At 44.3% G+C, this 21131-nt stretch overlaps 1 protein-coding gene across 4 annotated transcripts; it reads right to left on the bottom strand.

The window, feature by feature from the left end:
- Nucleotides 1-11234: 11234 nt before the first annotated feature.
- LOC115203530 (serine/threonine-protein kinase ppk4-like) lies at nt 11235-20907 on the bottom strand. Of its 4 annotated transcripts, XM_029768302.1 has the most exons (9): nt 20686-20896; nt 19936-20013; nt 19781-19835; nt 13502-15537; nt 13223-13386; nt 12509-12729; nt 12105-12234; nt 11898-11998; nt 11235-11796 (listed from the first exon to the last, which is right to left on the bottom strand). In XM_029768302.1, exons 5-9 carry the CDS (start codon nt 13331-13333, stop codon nt 11658-11660), a joined length of 702 nt encoding a protein of 233 aa, XP_029624162.1. In that variant the 5' UTR covers nt 13334-13386; nt 13502-15537; nt 19781-19835; nt 19936-20013; nt 20686-20896; the 3' UTR covers nt 11235-11657. The 4 variants fall into 4 exon arrangements, 3 of the variants coding, with proteins under 3 accessions (XP_029624162.1, XP_029624160.1, XP_029624161.1); XR_003880186.1 differs by having other exon boundaries at nt 12475-12729; nt 13223-15537; nt 20686-20907; XM_029768300.1 differs by having other exon boundaries at nt 13223-15537; nt 20686-20897.
- Nucleotides 20908-21131: the final 224 nt, after the last annotated feature.

Here is a 21131-nt window from a genome sequence, read left to right as displayed (position 1 = left end):
AGGGATGGAATGGAGTGGAATGGATGGAATGGAGTGTAATGGATGGAATGGAGTGAATGGAATAGTATCAAACACATGAAAAGCATGTTTATGATGCCATTCCATTTACTCAATAAAGATCCTATTAAATGACTATTCTAATTCCTAATTCTAAAGAAACCACCATCTGAAAAAGTGGCACTATTGACTGACCCTAGTGTAGACATGAGGCCTGCTGTGGCATGCCATAAGATGTGTCCTCGCTCTCTACAACACGCCAGAGGTGTGTGTTGCGCGCACACACACACACACACACACACACACACAGAGGTCAGCCAATGCCAGGATATCAGGGCAGGAATGCTGATGGCTCCTGTTGACACGGAACCAGGACATCTTCTGCAGCGACTGGGGCTCTTGGTACATCAGCACCTTCAGGACAGTCCACTGGTCAGGGATCATTTCAACATGGATGCCAGAGGTCTCCAGGACAGGCTTGAAGTGGTCCACCAGGGTTTCCAGTTCAGTGTCACCAAAATCTAGACGGATTGTATACATTACAACAAGCATCATGCAGTTTTAATTCTCTTCTCTATAGAAATATGATGATGAACCTGAACCCAACCTGACTGTCCTGTAATACAAAACATAAAGTAACCTGCTGCTGCATCTCCTGACTCTGGCCAGTTGGTGAAGCTGACCAGCTTGGTGGAGCACAGGACCCCTACACTGGTGTCCTGGAACCTGTCAGTCATATTCTCAACTAGCCTGTCAAGCATTTTGTCCTGTGAGGTGACGAGGGTCAGGCTGTCACCTCTGGTCAGCGAAATTCCCTCATATCTGTTGGCCATTATGGCCTTCATCATGGGCCCTTCTCTGATGAGAAAAGGTACATTTTACCATCCTTTCAGAATTTTCCTTTACAACACACTCTCACTCACACTTTCTCTCCCTCCCTTATTGACGTAATCCTTTCTCTTAATTCTCTTAAGGTAAGTACTTCTTACTGCAGCTTAAATAAACATACCTGGTTTTGTACTTCTTAAGTACTGCCTGTGTTGAGCACGAGGAGCTGTGGACTTCTGCTATGGTGATGGTGGACCTCTGCAGACAGGCAGACAGGTTGCTCAGGTGTGTTAGTGTGTCATGCAGGAAGCCCCAGAAGCGGATAACAACAGCCTCCCTCGCAGTACTGTAGTATTTCCTGGCCTTGGCCTGCTGGACACCTCAGACATTTTGGGAATCAGCAGATTGAATCTGAAATACATCAAGAACAAAGACATACAACTAGACAATTAATTGCTGTCCAAATAAAACTATATTAGATATGACATTTTATCAGTGCATAAAGCATTGAAACATGATGTTACCAATTGTAACTGTGTTTGTTGTTATTTACAGGACATTACATATTGATGATGACTTGGAGTATTTAACATAGCAATCTAGAGCCCCTACCTGTTCCAGGTGCTAGACACGCCCCTGGTAACCTCGCAGGAAGTGGTCCAGTGCACGCAATAGGTGTCCTACCCATCGGGTCCCGCCAATTCTGGTGGGTACCAGCGATGTGTGCCCAAGAGCCTGGAAGCTGTTACCAGGTTTTCCCTGTTCAGTGGACTGGTGTGGTAGAAGGTGTAGAGCCCACTGAGGAGGTCTTCTACTTTCTGAAACATCACGTTGGACTGGATGGCATCAGAAAAGGTCATTTCAAGGCGGTGTGCCATACAGTGGATGCCGATGATGTAGGCCCTGTCCCCCTTCAGCTGGCTGACCACACCATTCTTGGCTCCAATCATCACAGCAGCTCCATCTGTTCCCAGAGCGACCAACTTGCTCCCCCACTCATCACACACTCCCTCCACGATGGCACTGATGGAGTTGCTTATGTGTGCCGCTTCTGCCTTCTCCACCGACTTGATGCCAACAAACTTCGACTCGATCTTAACCTTGTGACAGAATCTGACATAAACTAACTACTTCTCTTTCACAGAACTGTCTGTGGAGCCATCTGACATAAACTAACTCCCTCTCTTTCACAGAACTGTCTGTGGAGCCATCTGACATGATGGAGAGAAATTTGCTGCTTTTCAGATTTTCTCTGATGTTGTTTCTCTCCACCTCTGCAATAACCCTTTGACCTGCTTCTCATTTCTATATGTTGAGCCCACAGCGATTACTTTTTTTTCATCCAATCTGCAAAAATCAAACATCAAATTAATTAAATAATAATTTAATATACAATCATGTTATCCAATATAGCTGGAAGTTGATTATGCTAAATGTGCCTTCTACCCTTTGATTACTTAAGGATCAACACTATAAGGCAGGTAAAGTCAATTGTGTCACAATGCTTTAAATGTAAACAGCATCTGGAGACAAACATTAAAATAGAATGTTACAGAGACATAGGAAAGCATAGAGATCCATGTCAGCATCAGTAGGCCTATAATGTTATGGTATTTACACACTATTTTGAGGTGAACGGAAACTTATCAAGAGCTGAGAAATAAACTACAATACTGGACCACGTCTGCTAAATAGACTTGAATAAAATAGCTACAAATGTACTAGTCTAGCTACAAGAGTAACAACATTTTCACTTACTCACACATCCACTCCAAGTCAGAAAGTGATCTCGCTTTCTTGCAAATGGGATGTACAGTCCTAAACAGTATGTTCATCTTCGTGCTGGTCTGCTCTGACATTGCCATTACCGCTGTCACAGAGGGTGTCAAGAGGAGAGGCTCTGATTGACCCGGGACACAGACTCGCAGGCAATGTCACACTTGCTGTGTTCATGGTCACGAATGTTCTCCAACTTCATTGTATTATTTCTGATGACAAATGAGTTGTTTCTGTTTTTATCTTTAGCATTCTGGCGACACCCAGAACAACTCATCACCACAGCCTCAGCCTCATACTGTAGCCAGCCTCTTGAAACTCCTTTATCTCCAAACCTCCATTTCTCACAAAACGTAATTTTTTTATGTGATTCGTCCTCCTTTTTGTAGGTGGGTTTTCGTTTCAAAGGTTGACTTACTCCAGGTAAATGTTGCCACATAACAGCTATTTAATGAACGGTAACTAGCTGCAGACCCGTGGCAAGTTAGCAATGTCGAGTAGCTGATGTCCCGTATGGTAAACAGTGCCGTGAAACTAGGAGCACTAGAGACGGTCTGTGGCTGGCAAACATGAGTCATTTCCTCAGAGCCATCATGCCAGATATTTTATTACAAACATTACTCGCCAGTGTGGCGGATAGCCTTCTGAGATTTACTCGCCAAACGGAAAATCTACCTGCATTTGGCGGGTGTTCAGTACATTCTGTATCTCCAAGGGACACCATGTCTCTCTGTGATTAGGAAGTCAGTGGTGTAATCCATTACATGGGTTGTAATGTTTGTCATCAGTGATGATAGCCATAGCCCTGCCCTAAAGCTAATGGCCAAATCTGCTTTTTGCATCTGACATTTAGATCTTTAGGTTTTCACTTTTTATTTAAATTATTCCTCCCACTCTGACAGCACTGGGCTCCCGAGTGGTGCAGGGGTCTAAGGCACTGCATCTCAGTGCAAAAGGCGTCACTGCAGTCCCTGGTTTGATTCCAGGCTGTATCACATTCGGCCGTGATTTGGAATCCCATAGGGCGGCACACAATTGGCCCAGCGTTGTCTGGGTTTGGCCAGGGTAGGCCGAACCCGTAAATAAATTGTAAATAAGAATTTGTTCTTAACTGACTTGCCTGGTTAAACAAATAACAATAAAAGAGCAATTTAAGTGTAATTGCTAAGGAGTAGACAAGGGCCAATGAAGACCTGGCCAACTTGTAATAAGGAAGTCTGTTTGCTCAAATAGAGAATGGCTAAGTCAAACAACATTGTGGCGTCCATGGATGGTAGCACATAGAAAGGTAAGCACACAAATTTTCTCTCACACACACACAAACAGTCATGTTGGGAGGGCCATAATTCCCCATGTGAAGCGGTCCCTCCAGAGTGCTTATTTATATCCCTTGTCACTTCAGACCAGGGTCGTAAATCCTGCCATGCTTACCAAGCACAAATTTCCCGTTCATTAGGGATCCACACCCTGTGGAAGCACCAGTCGGAGGCCTGAAATAAATCAGGGATCCAAACCCTGTGGAAGCACCAGTCGGAGCCCTGAAATAAATCAGGGATCCAAACCCTGTGGAAGCACCAGTCGAAGCCCTGAAATAAATCAGGGATCCAAACCCTGTGGAAGCACCAGTCGGAGCCCTGAAATAAATCAGGGATCCAAACCCTGTGGAAGCACCAGTCGGAGCCCTGAAATAAATCAGGGATCCAAACCCTGTGGAAGGACCAGTCGGAGGTCTGAAATAAATCAGGGATCCAAACCCTGTGGAAGCACCAGTCGAAGCCCTGAAATAAATCAGGGATCCAAACCCTGTGGAAGCACCAGTCGAAGCCCTGAAATAAATCAGGGATCCAAACCCTGTGGAAGCACCAGTCGAAGCCCTGAAATAAATCAGGGATCCAAACCCCGTGGAAGCACCAGTCGAAGCCCTGAAATAAATCAGGGATCCAAACCCCGTGGAAGCACCAGTCGAAGCCCCGAAATAAATCAGGGATCCAAACCCTGTGGAAGCACCAGTCAGAGCCCTGAAATACAGCCAAGTGACTAGAACAGGTTGTAACCTACTGGGAGCAATGCAGCAGACACAACATGTAAACACACACACACACACACACACACACACACACACACACACACACACACACACACACACACACACACACACACACACAAGATGGATCCTATTACTAACTTAAACAGATTCTTACTGTGGAATTCTAACTCATAATAACCTGCATATTACATACATATCTTTGTTATTACTATGGAATAACATCCCCTCAATATCATTGATAGTAGTGATTAAGTATTAGCTTATTCACTGTGTCTATCCTGCATGATCCAGGAGGTGGAATAATGAACGACATCATTTATGGTAAAGTATAACACAGTATATGCTTCTTCTCATGCCACACACTGTACCACGTCAGTAACTGACAGTGGTGCGACGTCCTCTTTCTTCACCACACCCCATAAATGTTCCTCTCTGTCTGTCTGTGTGTGTTGAACTATACTTGTGGGGACCAGAAGTCTCCACGACAATAGTAAACAAACAAATAATTGGGAACATTTTGTTCGTCCCCTCAAGGTCAAATGCTATTTCTAGGGGGTTTGTGTGTCCACAGAGCTAATAGGATGTATCACTGTACTTGACCATGAGAGAGAAAGGATGACTGCATTCAGTCAGACCCAGTTGTTAGTCTTAGCTGGCAGACAGACAGACAGACAGACAGACAGACAGACAGACAGACAGACAGACAGACAGACAGACAGACAGACAGACAGACAGACAGACAGACAGACAGACAGACAGACAGACAGGTAGGTAGGTCTCTGGATCCTGGCAACAGTAAATATCTCCCAGTCTCAGCTCTGCACTGTGGCTCACCTCCCAGTCTCACCTCCCGGGCTCACCTCCCAGTCCTACCTCCCAGTCTCACCTCCCAGTCTCACCTCCCAGTCTCAGCTCTGCACTGTGGCTCACCTCCCAGTCTCACCTCCCAGTCTCACCTCCCGGGCTCACCTCCCGGGCTCACCTCCCAGGCTCACCTCCCAGTCCTACCTCCCAGTCTCACCTCCCAGTCTGAGCTCTGTGGCTCTGCATCAGCTTTATCTGGCACACTCCCTCTGAAATTCAGACCACACACACACACACACACACACACACACACACACACACACACACACACACACACACACACACACACACACACACACACACTTACATGTATGAACGCATACACACAGACACACACACACACAAATGTGTGAACGCATACACACGCACCCACACATAGTCTATACATATACACACATACGTACATTCTGTACACATTACAAACATGCAAGTGTGCAAAGATACACACACACACACAGAAAAACACACACACACACACACACACACACACACACACACACACACACACACACACACACACACACACACACACAGGAAAAGGTGTGAGCAGGAATCACACAAATATAATGATGCAATTCCTTCCACACGACTTACTTGATGTGCCATCAGAGAGGTGAGAAAGCAGCTTGTCAGCACAGGCCAGGGGAGCAGCCTGGGGCTAGAGTTGGAGCTGCTCGGGCTTCCTGACGCTGTCTGGATACAGTGTGACAGGTGAGGCCCTGAGGCTAACAGCAGCACCGGGTACGTGTTTCCACAGAGGCCTAAGGGTAATGCGAATTCAAATTGACTTGGGTGAGCGTTAGATCAGCTCAGTGCTCATAATGTACTGCTGGAAGCACAGTTTAGTCCATCGACATGGAATGTTTGTTGCATTGCTATTAGCAGTGGTTAGCTATTAGCTTGTGGCAAACCAGCTGGCTTTTATTTATTTTTTTACTTGAGTAGTATGAGTACTCAGTCTAAGGGAACACAGGCCTAATAAAGACCATTAGAGAAGGTGATTAACAAAGAGGAAAGTCTGTAATTAGCACTCATAAAGATAGGATATTTTTTTCAAACAGTTACTGTTTAGTAGCTTAGTTGCTAGTGGATCTGAATCTGAGAAATGTCCTATAGCTTTGTGTATGGGATGGCAGGGCTGGTTTCCACGGGAGTTGGTTGTCACAGTGCTGTGTTAAAATCCGTGCGTTGCTGTGAATTGATGACAAACTTTCAGACGAGGACAAACATGGACCTGTTGATGTTCATGCTACAGTTGAAGTGGGAAGTTTACATACACTTAGGTTGGAGTCATTAAAACTTGTTTTTCAACCACTCCACAAATTTCTTGTTAACAAACTATAGTTTTGGCAAGTCGGTTAAGACATCTTCTTTGTGCATGACACAAGTAATTGTTCCAACAATTGTTTACAGACAGATTATTTCACTTATAATTGTAACGCCCTGACCATAGAGAGGGGTTTTTTGTTCTTTATTTTGGTTAGGCCAGGGTGTTACATTGGGTTGGCGTTCTATGTTCCTTTTTCTATGTTTTTGTATTTCTTTGTTTTGGACCGTGTGTGGCTCCCAATCAGGCACAGCTGAAGCTCGTTGTTGCTGATTGGGAGTCACACATAAGGAGCATGTTTTTCCTTTGGGTTTTGTGGGTAATTGTCTTCTGTTAGTGTGTTTTCCTGACAGGACTGTTTTGCTGTCGTTTTTGTTTATTTTTGTAGTGTTCTCTTTTCATTAAAATTCTAATGATGAACACATCCTCCGCTGCACCTTGGTCTAATTCTGACGACAGACCTTACAGAATTACCCACCACAAAAAGACCAAGCAGCGGAGAAGAGGGCAGATGGAAGTCAAGGAGGACTATTGGAAGCAGCGCGCTCGGGAGGAGATGGCTTCCTGGTCGCTGGAGGTGCTGGAGTCAAGGATTGACTGGACATGGGAGCAATTGCTGGACCACTGTGACAACCTGCCTGGGAGGCAGGTAGAGCCCGAGAGGCAGCCCCCCCAAAAATTTGGGGGGGGCACACGGGGAGTGTGGCAGAGTCAGGTTGGAGACCTGAGCCAGCTCCCCGTGCTTACAGGAGGCAACGTAGTACTGGTCAGGCACCGTGTTATGCAGTAAAGCGCACAGTGTCCCCAGTACGCGTGGAGAGGCCGGTGCGTTACATCCCAGCTCCTAACATCTGCCGGGGGAGATTGGGCATCGAGCCAGGACGGGTTGTGCAGGCCGTGCGCTCTAGACCTCCAGTGCATCTTCAGGACCTGGTTAAGCCTGTGCCTCCTCCTAGGTCCAGGCCTCCAGTGGGTCTCCCCATCCTGGTCCGTCCTTTGCCTCCTCCTAGGACAAGGCCTCCAGTGGGTCTCCCCATCCTGGTCAGTCCTGTGCCTGCTCCACGGACCAGGTCTCCAGTGGGTCTCCCCATCCTGGTCCGTCCTGTGCCACCTCCCAGGACTAGGCCTCCAGTGGGTCTCGCCAGTCCGAAGCCGCCAGAGCTGCCCGCCAGTCTGGAGCCGCCAGAACCGCCCGCCAATCAGGAGCCGCCAGAGCCGCCCGCCAGTCAGGAGCCGCCAGAGCCGCCCGCCAGTCAGGAGCCGCCAGAGCCGCCCGCCTGTCCGGAACCGCCAGAGCCGCCCGCCTGTCCGGAGCCGCCAGAGCCGCCCGCCTGTCCGGAGCCGCCAGAGCCGCCCGCCTGTCCGGAGCCGCCAGAGCCGCCCGCCTGTCCGGAGCCGCCAGAGCCGCCCGCCTGTCCGGAGCCGCCAGAGCCGCCCGCCTGTCCGGAGCCGCCAGAGCCGCCCGCCTGTCCGGAGCCGCCAGAGCCGCCCGCCTGTCCGGAGCCTCCAGAGCCACACGCCTGTCCAGAGCAGTCAGAACCGCCCGCCAGCCCGGTGAGTCCTGTGCCTACGCCTAGGGCCAGGCCTCTGTCATGTCTCCCCAGCCTGGTGAGTCCTGTGCCTGTGCCTGTGCCCAGGGCCAGGCCTCCATCATGTCTCCCCAGCCTGGTGAATCCTGGACCAGAGACGCCAGAGCCGCTCGCCTGTCCGGAGCCACCAGAGCCGCCCGCCTGTCCAGAGCCGCCAGAGCCGCCCGCCTGTCCGGAGCCGCCAGAGCCGCCCGCCTGTCCGGAGCCACCAGAGCCACCCGCCTGTCCGGAGCCGCCAGAACCGCACGCCTGTCCAGAGCAGTCAGAGCCGCCCGCCAGCCCGGTGAGTCCTGTGCCTACGCCTAGGGCCAGGCCTCTGTCATGTCTCCCCAGCCTGGTGAGTCCTGTGCCTGTGCCCAGGGCCAGGCCTCCATCATGTCTCCCCAGCCTGGTGAATCCTGGACCAGAGCCGCCAGAGGCGCCCGCCAGCCCGGAGCCGCCGGAGCCGCCAGAGCCGCCCGCCAGACTGGTAAGTCCTGTGCCTGCGCCCAGGGCCTCCTTCATATTTCCCCAGCCTGGTGAATCCTGGGTCAGTGCCGCCGGAGCCGCCAGGGACGCCCACCAGCCGGGCGCAGCCAGGGACGGCCGCCAGCCGGGCGCAGTCAGGGTCGCCCGCCATCCGGGCGCAGCCATCGCCGCCCGCCAGCCGGGCGCAGCCATCACCGCCCGCCAGCCGGGCGCAACCAGGGTCGCCCGCCAGCCAGGCGCAGCCATCGCCGCCCGCCAGCCGGGCGCAGTCAGGGTCGCCCACCAGACCTTCGGCGCGGCCAGGTCGCCACCTAAGAGGGCGACGCCAAGGGTGGAGCAGAGGCCATGTCCCGCACCTGAGCCGCCGCCGTAAGAAGGCCCACCCGGACCCTCCCCTTCAGAGTCAGGTTTTGCGGCCGGAGTCCGCACCTTTGGGGGGGGTTCTGTAACGCCCTGGCCATAGAGAGGGGTTTTTTGTTCTTTATTTTGGTTAGGCCAGGGTGTTACATTGGGTGGGCGTTCTATGTTCCTTTTTCTATGTTTTTGTATTTCTTTGTTTTTGGCCGTGTGTGGCTCCCAATCAGGCACAGCTGAAGCTCGTTGTTGCTGATTGGGAGTCACACATAAAGGAGCATGTTTTTCCTTTGGGTTTTGTGGGTAATTGTCTTCTGTTAGTGTGTTTTCCTGACAGGACTGTTTTGCTGTCGTTTTTGTTTATTTTTGTAGTGTTCTCTTTTCATAAAAATTCTAATGATGAACACATCCTCCGCTGCACCTTGGTCTAATTCTGACGACAGCCCTTACAATAATTCACTGTATCACAATTCCAGTGGGTCAGAAGTTTACATACACTAAGTTGACTGTGCCTTTAAACAGCTTGAAAAATTACAGAAAATTATGTCATGGCTTTAGAAGCCTCTGATAGGCTAATTGACATCTTTGAGTCAATTGGAGGTGTACCTGTGAATGGGTTTCAAGGCATACCTTCAAACTCAGTGCCTCTTTGCTTGACATCATGGGAAAATCAAAAGAAATCAACCAAGACCTCAGAAAACAATTGTAGACCTCCACAAGTCTGGTTTATCATTGGGAGCAATTTCCAAATGCCTGATGGTACCACATTTGTCGATACAAACAATAGTACGCAAGTATAAACACCATGGGACCACGCATCATCATACCACTCAGGAAGGAGACGCGTTCTGTCTCCTAGAGATTAATGTACTTTGGTTCGAATAGTGCAAATCAATCCCAGAACAACAGCAAAGGACCTTGTGAAGATGCCGGAGGAAACGGGTACAAAAGTATCTATATCCACAGTAAAACGAGTCCTATATCGACATAACCTGAAAGGCCGCTCAGCAAGGAAGAAACCACTGCTCCAAAACCGCCATAAACGGTTTGCAACTGCACATGGGGACAAAGATCGTACTTTTTGGAAAAATGTTCTCTGGTCTGATGAAACAAAAATAGAACTGTTTGGCCATAATGACCATCGTTATGTTTGGAGGAAAAAGGGGGAGGCTTGCAAGCCGAAGAACACCATCCCAACCGTGAAGCACGGGGGTGGCAGCATCGTGTTGTGGTGGTGCTTTGCTGCAGGAGGGACTGGTGCACTTCACAAAATAGATGGCATCATAAAGAAGGGAAATGATGTGGATATATTGAAGCAACATCTCAAGAAATCAGTCAGGAAGTTAAAGCTTGGTCGCAAATGGGTCTTCCAAATGGACAATGACCCAAGCATACTTCCAAAGTTGTGGCAAAATGGCTTAAGAACAAAGTCAAGGTATTGGAGTGGCCATCTCAAAGCCCTGACCTCAATCCTATAGAGAATTTGTGGGCAGAACTTAAAAAGCATGTGCTGGCAAGGAGGCCTACAAACCTGACTTAGTTACACCAGCTCTGTCAGGAGGAATGGGCCAAAATTCACCCAACTTATTGTGGGAAGCTTGTGGAAGGCTACCTGAAATGTTTGACCCAAGTTAAACAATTTAAAGGCAATGCTACCAAATACTAACTGAGTGTATGTAAACTTCTGACCCACTGGGAATGTGATGAAAGAAATTAAATCTGAAATAAATAATTCTCTCTACTATTATTCTAACATTTCATATTCTTAAAATAAAGTGGTGATCGTGACTGACCTAAGACAGGGGATTTTTACTAGGATTAAATGTCAGGAATTGTGAAAAACTGAGTTTAAATGTATTTGGCTAAGGTGTATGTAAACTTCCGACTTCAACAGTATATGTTCTAAATCTTTGATGTTTTGGGGTTTCCATGAACTAAGCCGGTTGTTGTATAGAGTGAAGAAAGAGGCATGTACTGTAGGCTATATGATTCAGATGTTACACTTTATTAATAGATTCAGCTCGTTTCAAGACTTTTCAACAAAGAAGTTGTATGTATGTACAGTATGTGTCATTGCTATTATACATACAGTAAACAAACCATGAATAAACTGAGGCAAATTGAATAATATTACGAAGTATTGTTACATTTCATATTCTAATAAAAATCTTTTATATATTTCATGTAAGCTTATAAGATAAGTACTGTTATAATGATGTAAGAAAATGGCCAAAACACCAAGTAGGAAAACAGAGGCAAAGTGCTGCATAGCCTCTTGATTCCTTGAAAGAACATTCAGTATATCAATGATCTAACACTTACACTAGTGAGTCGTTTAATGGCAACAGAAAAGTCAAACCAAGATTTCAGAAGTTAGTCAGTGTTAATCTTCCAAATGTCAGAATCATCATCTTACATCTTCTCTGTGAAACATTTTCTTCAGGCTACTCCTTGAATTCCACTCCATTTTCTTGGCAAACTTGTAGACGCATCCAAAGAGATCAGGGAACATTGTCATCATGTCAACAGAATCCGCATCCTCAGTGCTTCAGAGAGAGAGAGACAAAATATTCAACCACCTTCAATGGTAAGAGAGTAAATAAAGTGAATGTACATGTTTTTAGACAGAACTATGAATATGTCTTACTAGTGCTCATGAAGGTTGCGTATGAAGCGCAACAAACCCAATGTGTTGTCAGGGTAGGCCTTCTTTTTACCATCCAACTTGTCCATCAACTCAGGCGGCATCTGTGTACACAAATAAATAACAGTAAGTGTGACTACTACTAGACTAGACACTACACTAGGATGAATGTACAGGTAAATAAAATGGATAAAATGGCGTCTTACTCACCTTGGACTTCCAGTTTGTGAAGGACCTCCCCTCAGCACACTGGTCCAAAGCATGAAGGAGTCTTGGGTCTGCTTTGCGACAGTTCTCTGCTTCCTTCTCGTTACCAATTTTTCGTAAGTACTCCACTCTCCTGAAAAACAACAGTGTACCTTTAAATGCATTCAACTGGGTCAGTGTCAAACAGCGATCACATTTCCACTGGGATAAATAGTCGTTAGAATTGAGCATTGCTACCCATTCGACAATGTCACGCTTTGTCCTCATTGCTCTGGGACCAAACCAACGTTTATGAACTTCAATGGTTAAAACCTGAACCCATTAAAAAAGGTAAATGTTCACTGGAAAAAGTAAATCACTAATCTTAACTAACCTTCTGATTGACAAGTGTTAGGACTGCTCCTCACCTCTCTTCTGCCCAGAAGTATGGGTGGGCCAGTGTGTCCTCCACTGTAGGTCTCTTCTCTGGCTCTTCATTGATCATCCACTCAATGAGGTCCCTGGTCACCTCATCATCAACATGTTCCAGTGTGTACTTCCCTTGAAAAATGTTCATTTCACAATGGATGCCTTTGCCAAATGGATGATGTCCACCAGAGATGATGTAATACATTAACATCCCAGCCACCTGAAAAGTATATAATAATAATTTATAATGTATTACATTTCTATAGCGCTTTTGCTTCAATAGCAAAAAACAAACAACCAATACATCATCATGAGTAGCCTAGCTATAGTTAGCTAGGTCAACCAATACATTATCATGAGTAGCCTAGCTATAGTTAGCTAGGTCAACCATACATTATCATGAGTAGCCTAGCTATAGTTAGCTAGGTCAACCAATACATCCTGAGTAGCCTAGCTATAGTTAGCTAGGTCAACCAATAGAGGCCGAGTCTTTGAGGACATGCATCCTCCAAAGATAGAGAGGGACAGTTCATGGCTTGATCAGAAGGTGGTGGTCAGGGAGATGGTTGAGGAAGTGTCTGGTGACGATCTTGTAGAAGGCTACTCTGGGAACCAGCAGGTGTCATGTCGCCACTGGACTTCTCCTCCTTCACAATATAGTATAGTATGCATTCTAACCAAGTATGCTGACTTATTTAAAATTGAAAACTAACCTGAATATCGGTGCTCCTCTTATATCCGATCCCACTGTCTTCATCTAAAGTTTCTCTGGCCTTCCAACATTTTGTTCCTGCACTGATTGTGTGTAAAGTTGTTTGTCCCATGTTCAATTGTCGACTTATACCGAAATCGGCTAATCTCGCTCTGCCTGTAACATCTGAAGAGAAGATCATATAAAATGTACCATTGAAACATAGGTTAATAAACAACACATCAAATTAATATTTCTTTAGCCCAGATTTCTGTTGACTCACTACATGGTCTGGTCTTACCTATTAAAACATTCTGGGGTTTGATATCCCGGTGCAGAATTTTTGTGTTTAGACTATGGAGAACGCTTAGACTGCAGAGCACCTCGTGCACTATTTTCTTCAGGACAGGGGTTTTGTCCTCTGGTAGGTGGTCTTTGATGTATTCATCAAGGGTGTATTCACAGAGCTGAAGAACAAGGTAACCAAAGTGCTCGTCCTCTGCAAAGTCCACATATCTCACAATGCAGGGACTATCCAGCTGAGTAGTCGTAAAAAACCCTCTTCTCTCTTCAGATCTTGATAGTTTGACTTGAGCATTCTCTTCACGGCTACCTCAGTACCATCATCCTTCAAGCCCAGAAAGACTTCAGTTCCATCACTTCCTTTGGCTATTTGGAAATCTGGATGGACCACAAGATTGAGATTTCCCAATCTGTAAATCTTGCCTGCATCTATGTTGCTGAGTACCTTCAACTGAGGCCTCCACCGCTCACTAACTTTGTGCCATTTCCGGGGTTTCAATTCATCGGTGGTGAAGGGAAATGGTTTAACACTGGAATTTTCCCCATGTACACCGGATTCTTCAACTGGAATTGATGAAGTACCAAGATCTGGCTTCTCAGTCATGTCAGGTGTACTTTTCTCTACCGACAACTCTTCCTGAATTGTTTTCTTCTTCTTCTTCTTCTTCTTTCTTTGATAGATTCATTCTCTGCAATTGTTCAGTTGCATTTGTTGGTGGGACTGGACTTTGTAGGGACATATCTAATTTCCTCAGCTTTTCTTTCAGGTCTTCATGCATATGCATTTCGGCAGTAACAAGTATTTTCTCCGGCACAGAGGTTATCCCTTGTGATGTGATAATCGCAGGTACACAATCGAAGGTGTACAGATCTGCAAGCAGACCAAAAGTTAAAACACCTAAGTTTGAGGTCTGAGGATTGGAGATATATGCTTGATCAGTGAATGAGATGATCCTCTTGCATAACTCCTCAACAAAAGGGAGGGTCCAGCCATGTTTGTGATTTGGAGTTTTCTGAGTAACCACATACAGTAGTCTGACAACTGAAATGTTGCGATTTAGTCCTTGAGGGGTAATTCTGGATTCAAGTATGAGGTATTTCAGAAGAGTGGGTATTACTAACAGTGACAGTGTAAGAGATATTTATTTCATAATGTTAAAAACAGCTGTCAAGCAATTCACTACCATATCTTGTAAATGTTTGGGAATTTTAGGCAAACGATTGGTTGCCTCTTCAAGGTAGAGATCAATTTTCTGAGATTCTCTCAGCCACTTATGGATGCTTGAAGATACTGATCCGCATTTGTTCCAATGGCGTTAAAGGACATGTCATATAGTGTAAGATGATTCACAGGGTTCACCACCAGCATGTGTTTGCCATATTCATTGAAAACATCCTCCACTGATTTGAGTCCTATTGCACAAGAAAAATCATAAAAAATCTTCAATTTGACAAACTTCTCACTCTCTAAAGAGAATTTCTGAATCATGCTTGCTATCTTTTGGTCAGTAGCGGGATGTGCTTTGAGATTTCTTTCAGCAAATGCTCCAGACATCATCACCTCTTTCACAATGTCTTCTCTGTCATTGTTTGCCGCCAGTTGAAGTGGAGTATAGATCGGGATTGGTGTCCCTTCTGGATCTGCTTTTGCTGTGATTAATCTACTCACTATATTGACAGGAGCTTTTGACATTGTGGCATAATGCAAAGGAGCCCAACCATTTGCTGATTGCATGTTGGGGTTAGCACCTTCTTTCAGAAGAAATGTACAAATATTGTCATTTGTAAATGCAACAGCAGCAATTAAAGGGGTAACATCATCATTCCACTCAGCACAAGGGTACAGTCTATTCAAGTCCTTGTCGCCTCTGATCAATTTCTTTAGTTTCTCCAACTTTCTGTCAATAATGCATTTTATAATTGGATCCGTTTTCCTTGGAAGCACAGGCACCGTTGGTAATTGGAATTGGAACTGGATTTGACCTGGGACGATATTCATTCTTCAAACATCTGCTTCTTACAGGTACAGTAGATCTGTGGGATGACATCTCTATTATTACCTATGTTAAAAGGTTAAGTCAGGTACAGTAGATCTGTGGGATGACATCTCTATTATTACCTATGTTAAAAGGTTAAGTCAGGTACAGTCATATAAGCCTTGCTTAACCCTATTCTTGTTCATAACAATTGCAAAGACATTGGCAACGTTGTATTGAAGTCAACTTTGTTCTGAAGTTATCGGCTGCCATAGAGACAGATAAACATCTTGATTCTATGTTTAGTGGAAAACTTCTGCTTATAAAGTGATGCTGAAGGGCAAAAAAGCATCTAACGACCCAATTAGCTGTTCTACTAGTGGTCTAAGAAAGTCGGTAAATAAGTGTTGGGAAACAGGTCTGAGATTTTACGATGTGACTACGAAGGGTCTAGCAATGAACTTAGCAAGATGCTTTTGGGAAACCAGGCCCTGGACAATAAATTAATATAATTTGAAGCGCAAATTACATTTCGAAAGACACCTTTTGCATGTGGAAATGTTATATAATGTTGTATAATCACCTTCAGGGTGAATAAACCATTGAAATTAAAAACTAAAAAATATGTTTTAAGTGAGAAGTAGGCATTGGTCCGAAGTCGAAACAGAAAATAAATTCCCATGAGCATCACAATGCCTACTTCACCCATGCTCGACCAAGGTTTTCCAGCACACTGGTTTGACCTACTACAGTAGAAATGTTGGTCAATTGTACTTCAAACAATGTGTATGCAGGTTGCTTAGGATTCAAACCTTCTCAAACAGCCTAATTCATACTCTTCAGAGGAATATTGGATTTTACAGTGTCCTGCTATTAAAATAATGTACAGTGCATTCAGAAAGTATTCAGATCCCTTGACTTTTTCCACATTTTATTACGTTACAGCCTTATTCTAAAATGGATTAAATCGTTTTTCACCCAATCTACACACAATAACCCATAATGACAAACTAAAAACAGTTTAGAAATTTTTGCAAATTTGTAAAAAAAAAAAAACTTTAATATCACATTTACATAGGTATTCAGACCCTTTACTCAGTCCTTTGTCGAAGCACCTTTGACAGCGATTACAGCCTTGCGTCTTCTTGGGTATGATGCTACAAGCTTGGCACACTTGTATTTGGGGAGTTTCTCCCATTCTTCTCTTCTCTGCAGATCCCCTCAAGCTCTGTCAGGTTGGATGGGGAGCGTTGAGGCTTAACTATTTTCAGGTCTCTCCAGAGATGTTCGATCGGGTTCTAGTCCGGGCTCTGGCTGGGCCACTCAAGGACATTCAGAGACTTATCCCAAAGTCACTCCTGCGTTGTCTTAGCTGTGTGCTTAGTGTCGTTGTCTTGTTGGAAGGTGAACCTTTGCCCCAGTCTGAGGTCCTGAGCGCTCTGGAACAGGTTTTCATCAAGGATCTCTCTGTACTTTGCTCCGCTTATCTGTCCCTCAATCCTGACTAGTCTCCCAGTCCCTGCCGCTGAAAAACATTCCCACAGCATGATGCTGCCACCACAATGCTTCACCGGATGGATGGTGCCAGGTTTCCTCCAGATGTGATGCTTGGCATTCAGGCCAAAGAGTTAAATCTTGGTTTCATCAGACCAGAGAATCTTATTTCTCTTGGTCTGGGAGTCCTTTAGGTGCCTTTTGGCAAACTCCAAGCAGGCTGTCATTTGCCTTTTACTGAGGAGTGGCTTCCGTTTGGCCACTCTACCATAAAGGCCTGATTGGTGGAGTGCTGCAAAGATGGTTGTCCTTCTGGAAGGTTCTCCCATCTCTACAGAGGAACTCTGGAGCTCTGTCAGAGTGACCATCAAGTTCTTGGTCACCTTCCTGACCAAGGTCCTTCTCCCCCGATTGCTCAGTTAGGCTGGGCGTTCAGCTCGAGGAAGAGTTTTGGTGATTCCAAACTGCTTCCATTTAAGAATGATGAAGGCCACTGTATTCTTGGGGACCTTCAATGCTGCAGACATTTTTTGGTACCTTTCCCCAGATCTGTGCCTCGACAGAATCCTGTATCGGAGCTCTACGGGAAATTTATTTGACCTAATGGCTTGGTTTTTGCTCTGACATGCACTGTCAACTGTGGGAACTTATATAGACAGGTGTGTGCCTTTCCAAATCATGTCCAATCAATTGAATTTACCTCAGGTAAAACATGTCAAACATGTAAAGTGTGGTGTACCACAGGGCAGCTCTCTAGGCCCTCGACTCTTTTCTATTTTTACCAATGACCTGCCACTGGCATTAGACAAAGCATGTGTGCCCGTATATGCTGATGATTCAACCATATATGCATCAGTAACTACAGCTAATGAAGTCACTGAAACCCTTAACAAAGAGTTGCAGTCTGTTTTGGAATGGGTAGCCAGTAATAAACTGGTCCTCAACATCTCTAAAACTAAGAGCATTGTATTAGACCTCAGCTGAATCTGGTAATGAATGGTGTGGCTGTTGAACAAGTTGAGGAGACTAAATTACTTGGTGTTACCTTAGATTGTAAACTGTCATGGTCAAAACATATAGATTCAATGGTTGTAAAGATGGGGAGAGGTCTAGCCGTAATAAAGAGATGCTCTGCTTTTTTGACGCCACACTCCAAAAAGCAAGTTCTGCAGACTCTAGTTTTGTCTAATCTTGATTATTGTCCAGTCGTGTGGTCCAGTGCAGCAAGGAAATACCTATTTAAGCTGCAGCTGGCCCAGAACAGAGCGGCACGTTTTGCTCTTAATTGTAATCAGAGGGCTGATATCAATACTATGCATGCCAGTCTCTTTTGGCTAAGAGTTGAGGAGAGACTGACTGCATCACTTCTATTTATAAGAAACATTAATGTGTTGAAAATCCCAAATTGTTTGCATAGTCAACTTACACACAGCTCTGACACACACACTTATCCCACCAGACATGCCACCAGGGGTCTTTTCATAGTCCCCAAATCCAGAACAATTTCAAGAAAATGTACAGCATTATATAGAGCCCTTATTGCATGGAACTTCCTACCATCTCATATAAACAGCAAACCTGGTTTCAAAAAACAGATAAAGCAACACCTTGCGGCACAACGCCTCTCCCCTATTTGACCTAGATAGTTTGTGTGTATGCATTGATATGTAGGCTACGTGTGCCTTTTTAAAAATGTATGTAGTTCTGTCCTTGAGCTGTTCTTGTCTAATGATGTTATGTATTTTGTCATTCTGTATTATGTTTCATTTTTGTGTGGATCCCAGGGAGAGTAGCTGCTTCCTTTGCAACAGCTAATGGGGATCCAAATAAAATGCAAAACACCAAAATCAAGTTGTAGAAACATATCAAGGATGATCAATGGAAACAGGATGCAGCTGAGCTCAGTTTTGAGTCTCATGGCAAAGGATCTGAATACTTATTTAAATAAGGTTTTCCTTTATTTGTTGTAATTGTGCCCAAAAAAATTAACCCTGTTTTCGCTTTGTCATTGTGGGATTTTGTGTGTAGATTGATGAGGGTAAAAACATATTTCCTACATTTTAAATTAAGGCTCAGTCTGTATCGTAACGAAATGTGGAAAAAGTCAACACCTGCTCTTTCCATGACAGACTGACCAGGTGAATCCAGGTAAAATCTTCATGACTATATCCCGAAATCGGCTAATCTTGCTCTTTTGAGAGTGTAATCGAACCCACAAATGCTGATGCTCCAGATACTCAACTAGTCTACAGAAGGCCAGTTATATTGCTTCTTTAATCAGAACAACAGTTTTCAGCTGTGCTAACATAATTGCAAAAGGGTTTTCTAATGATCAATTAGCCTTTTAAAATGATAAACTTGGATTAGCTAACACAACGTGCCATTGGAACACAGGAGTGATGGTTGCTAATGGGCCTCTGTATGCCTGTGTAGATTTTCCATAAAAAAATCTGCCCTTTCCAGCTACTATAGTCATTTACAACATTAACAATGTCTACACTGTATTTCTGTATTTTACATCAATTCGATGTTATTTTAATGGACAAAAAAAAATGCTTTTCTTTCAAAAACAAGGACATTTCTAAGTGACCCCAAACGTTTGCACGTTAGTGTATCTATAATTATAACTAAGCTATTAGAATGGACATTCAAGTTAATGTTCTGTGATGGGTGGTCTGGCGGCCATATTGAGTGTACCCATTGGAGGTAAAAGCTGAGAATTCTGGATTTAGTAAAATGTCAACTACAAACTGTATTCAGTTTGTCTAATAATATGGCAGTGGGAAACATTTTATTGAATTGCTTACTTAATGTATTGTTGATCAGGTGTGAAGTAGCAACAAGAATGGAAATCAATTATGTCTGGAAAGAAATAAGCAGAAATTAAAATAAATGCATATTTTGTTGTTGTAAGATTAACATAGCTATGTAATGTGTGTTAGAACTACTTTAAAAGCACCACCTTCCAATGTCTACGTGGCGTGGTTTGACACTCCTTGTCAGTGCTGCTGAAGCAGGCCACTCCTTATGACCTTCGGTCCTTTATAAAAAACAAATACCAGGGCTACTTTAAAGATAACATAAAAGCACATTACATGCAGCTAAATGTGGGTACATTTACTCTGAAAAACATTTAGGCCTACATCTGCTATAACAAAATAAATTGTGGACATCAGTATAAGTCATTTGAAATTATTGATCAATTTAGCCAATAAATATTCAGTAGGTGAAATTATGAAACCCTGCCCTTAAATAAATGTAAGACACTTTTCTACATAATATCAGCAGAGGCATTTGACATATAGCAACATATTATATGCAATATCCTAAAAGCATAATAGATAATAGATGTCCTCTATGTTGCAATATCATTTGGTCACGATGAAAGCATCACTTTCCATCATTTATGGAAGTTACGCTCTCTATATTACGACTTTGATCAGCAATGTTTACAATCCAATAAAGTGCTAGATGACAGGATAATCTAACAAGACAGGGAAATGATATCCTATTAAGCATTAGCAAATGTAAATGATAGTTAAATGTTACTTCCATTTGGTTATTGTGATAATAAGACCAACCACACCTGCTGGTCAGGTGACTGTGTTTCAGGAATTGAAACTCTGATGTCTAACGGAAACTTTGATAGTCGAAGATGTGTAAAGTATGATCTTATGTTAGCGTTAGAAATGTAAACGATAAGGTTACTTACATTTTGTCATCGTGATATCGGCACCAACTTGCTTGAGGAAGTGTCCACAGACTATAGAAAAACTCAACCACACCTCTTCATCATTTGACTGTGTTTCAGGAAATGAAACTGAAACGGATGGCCTACCCTGCCTGGTTCCTTCTTTATCACAAATCTTTCACCTACTATGTTTTGAGACTTCACTAAATACACTTGATCAGTTCTGTAAATATGTATCTCCTAATATGAAAAGTGTGTGTCCACATTTTTTTTAATTTTCAGAAACGTTGCTTTCTATGCTACGAATAAAATCTCTATTTGCATTTGTCATTAAAAAAAACAACACTTTGGCCCCAGTAAAATTTGCAGATGTAGCAAAATAGGTAGGTAGTCATCGAGAAGCTTCACCTTGAACAATACTCTATAGAGGTAAACGTATGTAACTGTAGTTATTATTAGAAAGGATC

The sequence above is a fragment of the Salmo trutta genome, chromosome 12, assembly GCF_901001165.1.
Source record: "Salmo trutta chromosome 12, fSalTru1.1, whole genome shotgun sequence".
Classification (NCBI taxonomy): domain Eukaryota; kingdom Metazoa; phylum Chordata; class Actinopteri; order Salmoniformes; family Salmonidae; genus Salmo; species Salmo trutta.
The sequence above is the reverse complement of the archived record's forward strand: the minus strand, read 5'-3'. Positions and strand labels throughout refer to the sequence as shown.

Coding starts and splice junctions, on each gene's coding strand:
- LOC115203530 (XM_029768300.1), bottom strand. CDS start 13,402: ATGATCTTCTCTTCAGATGTTACAGGCAGAGCGAGATTAGCCGATTTC. Junction 11,999..12,104: donor TCACAAACTGGAAGTCCAAG/GTGAGTAAGACG, acceptor TTGTGTACACAG/ATGCCGCCTGAGTTGATGGA. Junction 11,797..11,897: donor CGCAACCTTCATGAGCACTA/GTAAGACATATT, acceptor CTCTCTCTGAAG/CACTGAGGATGCGGATTCTG.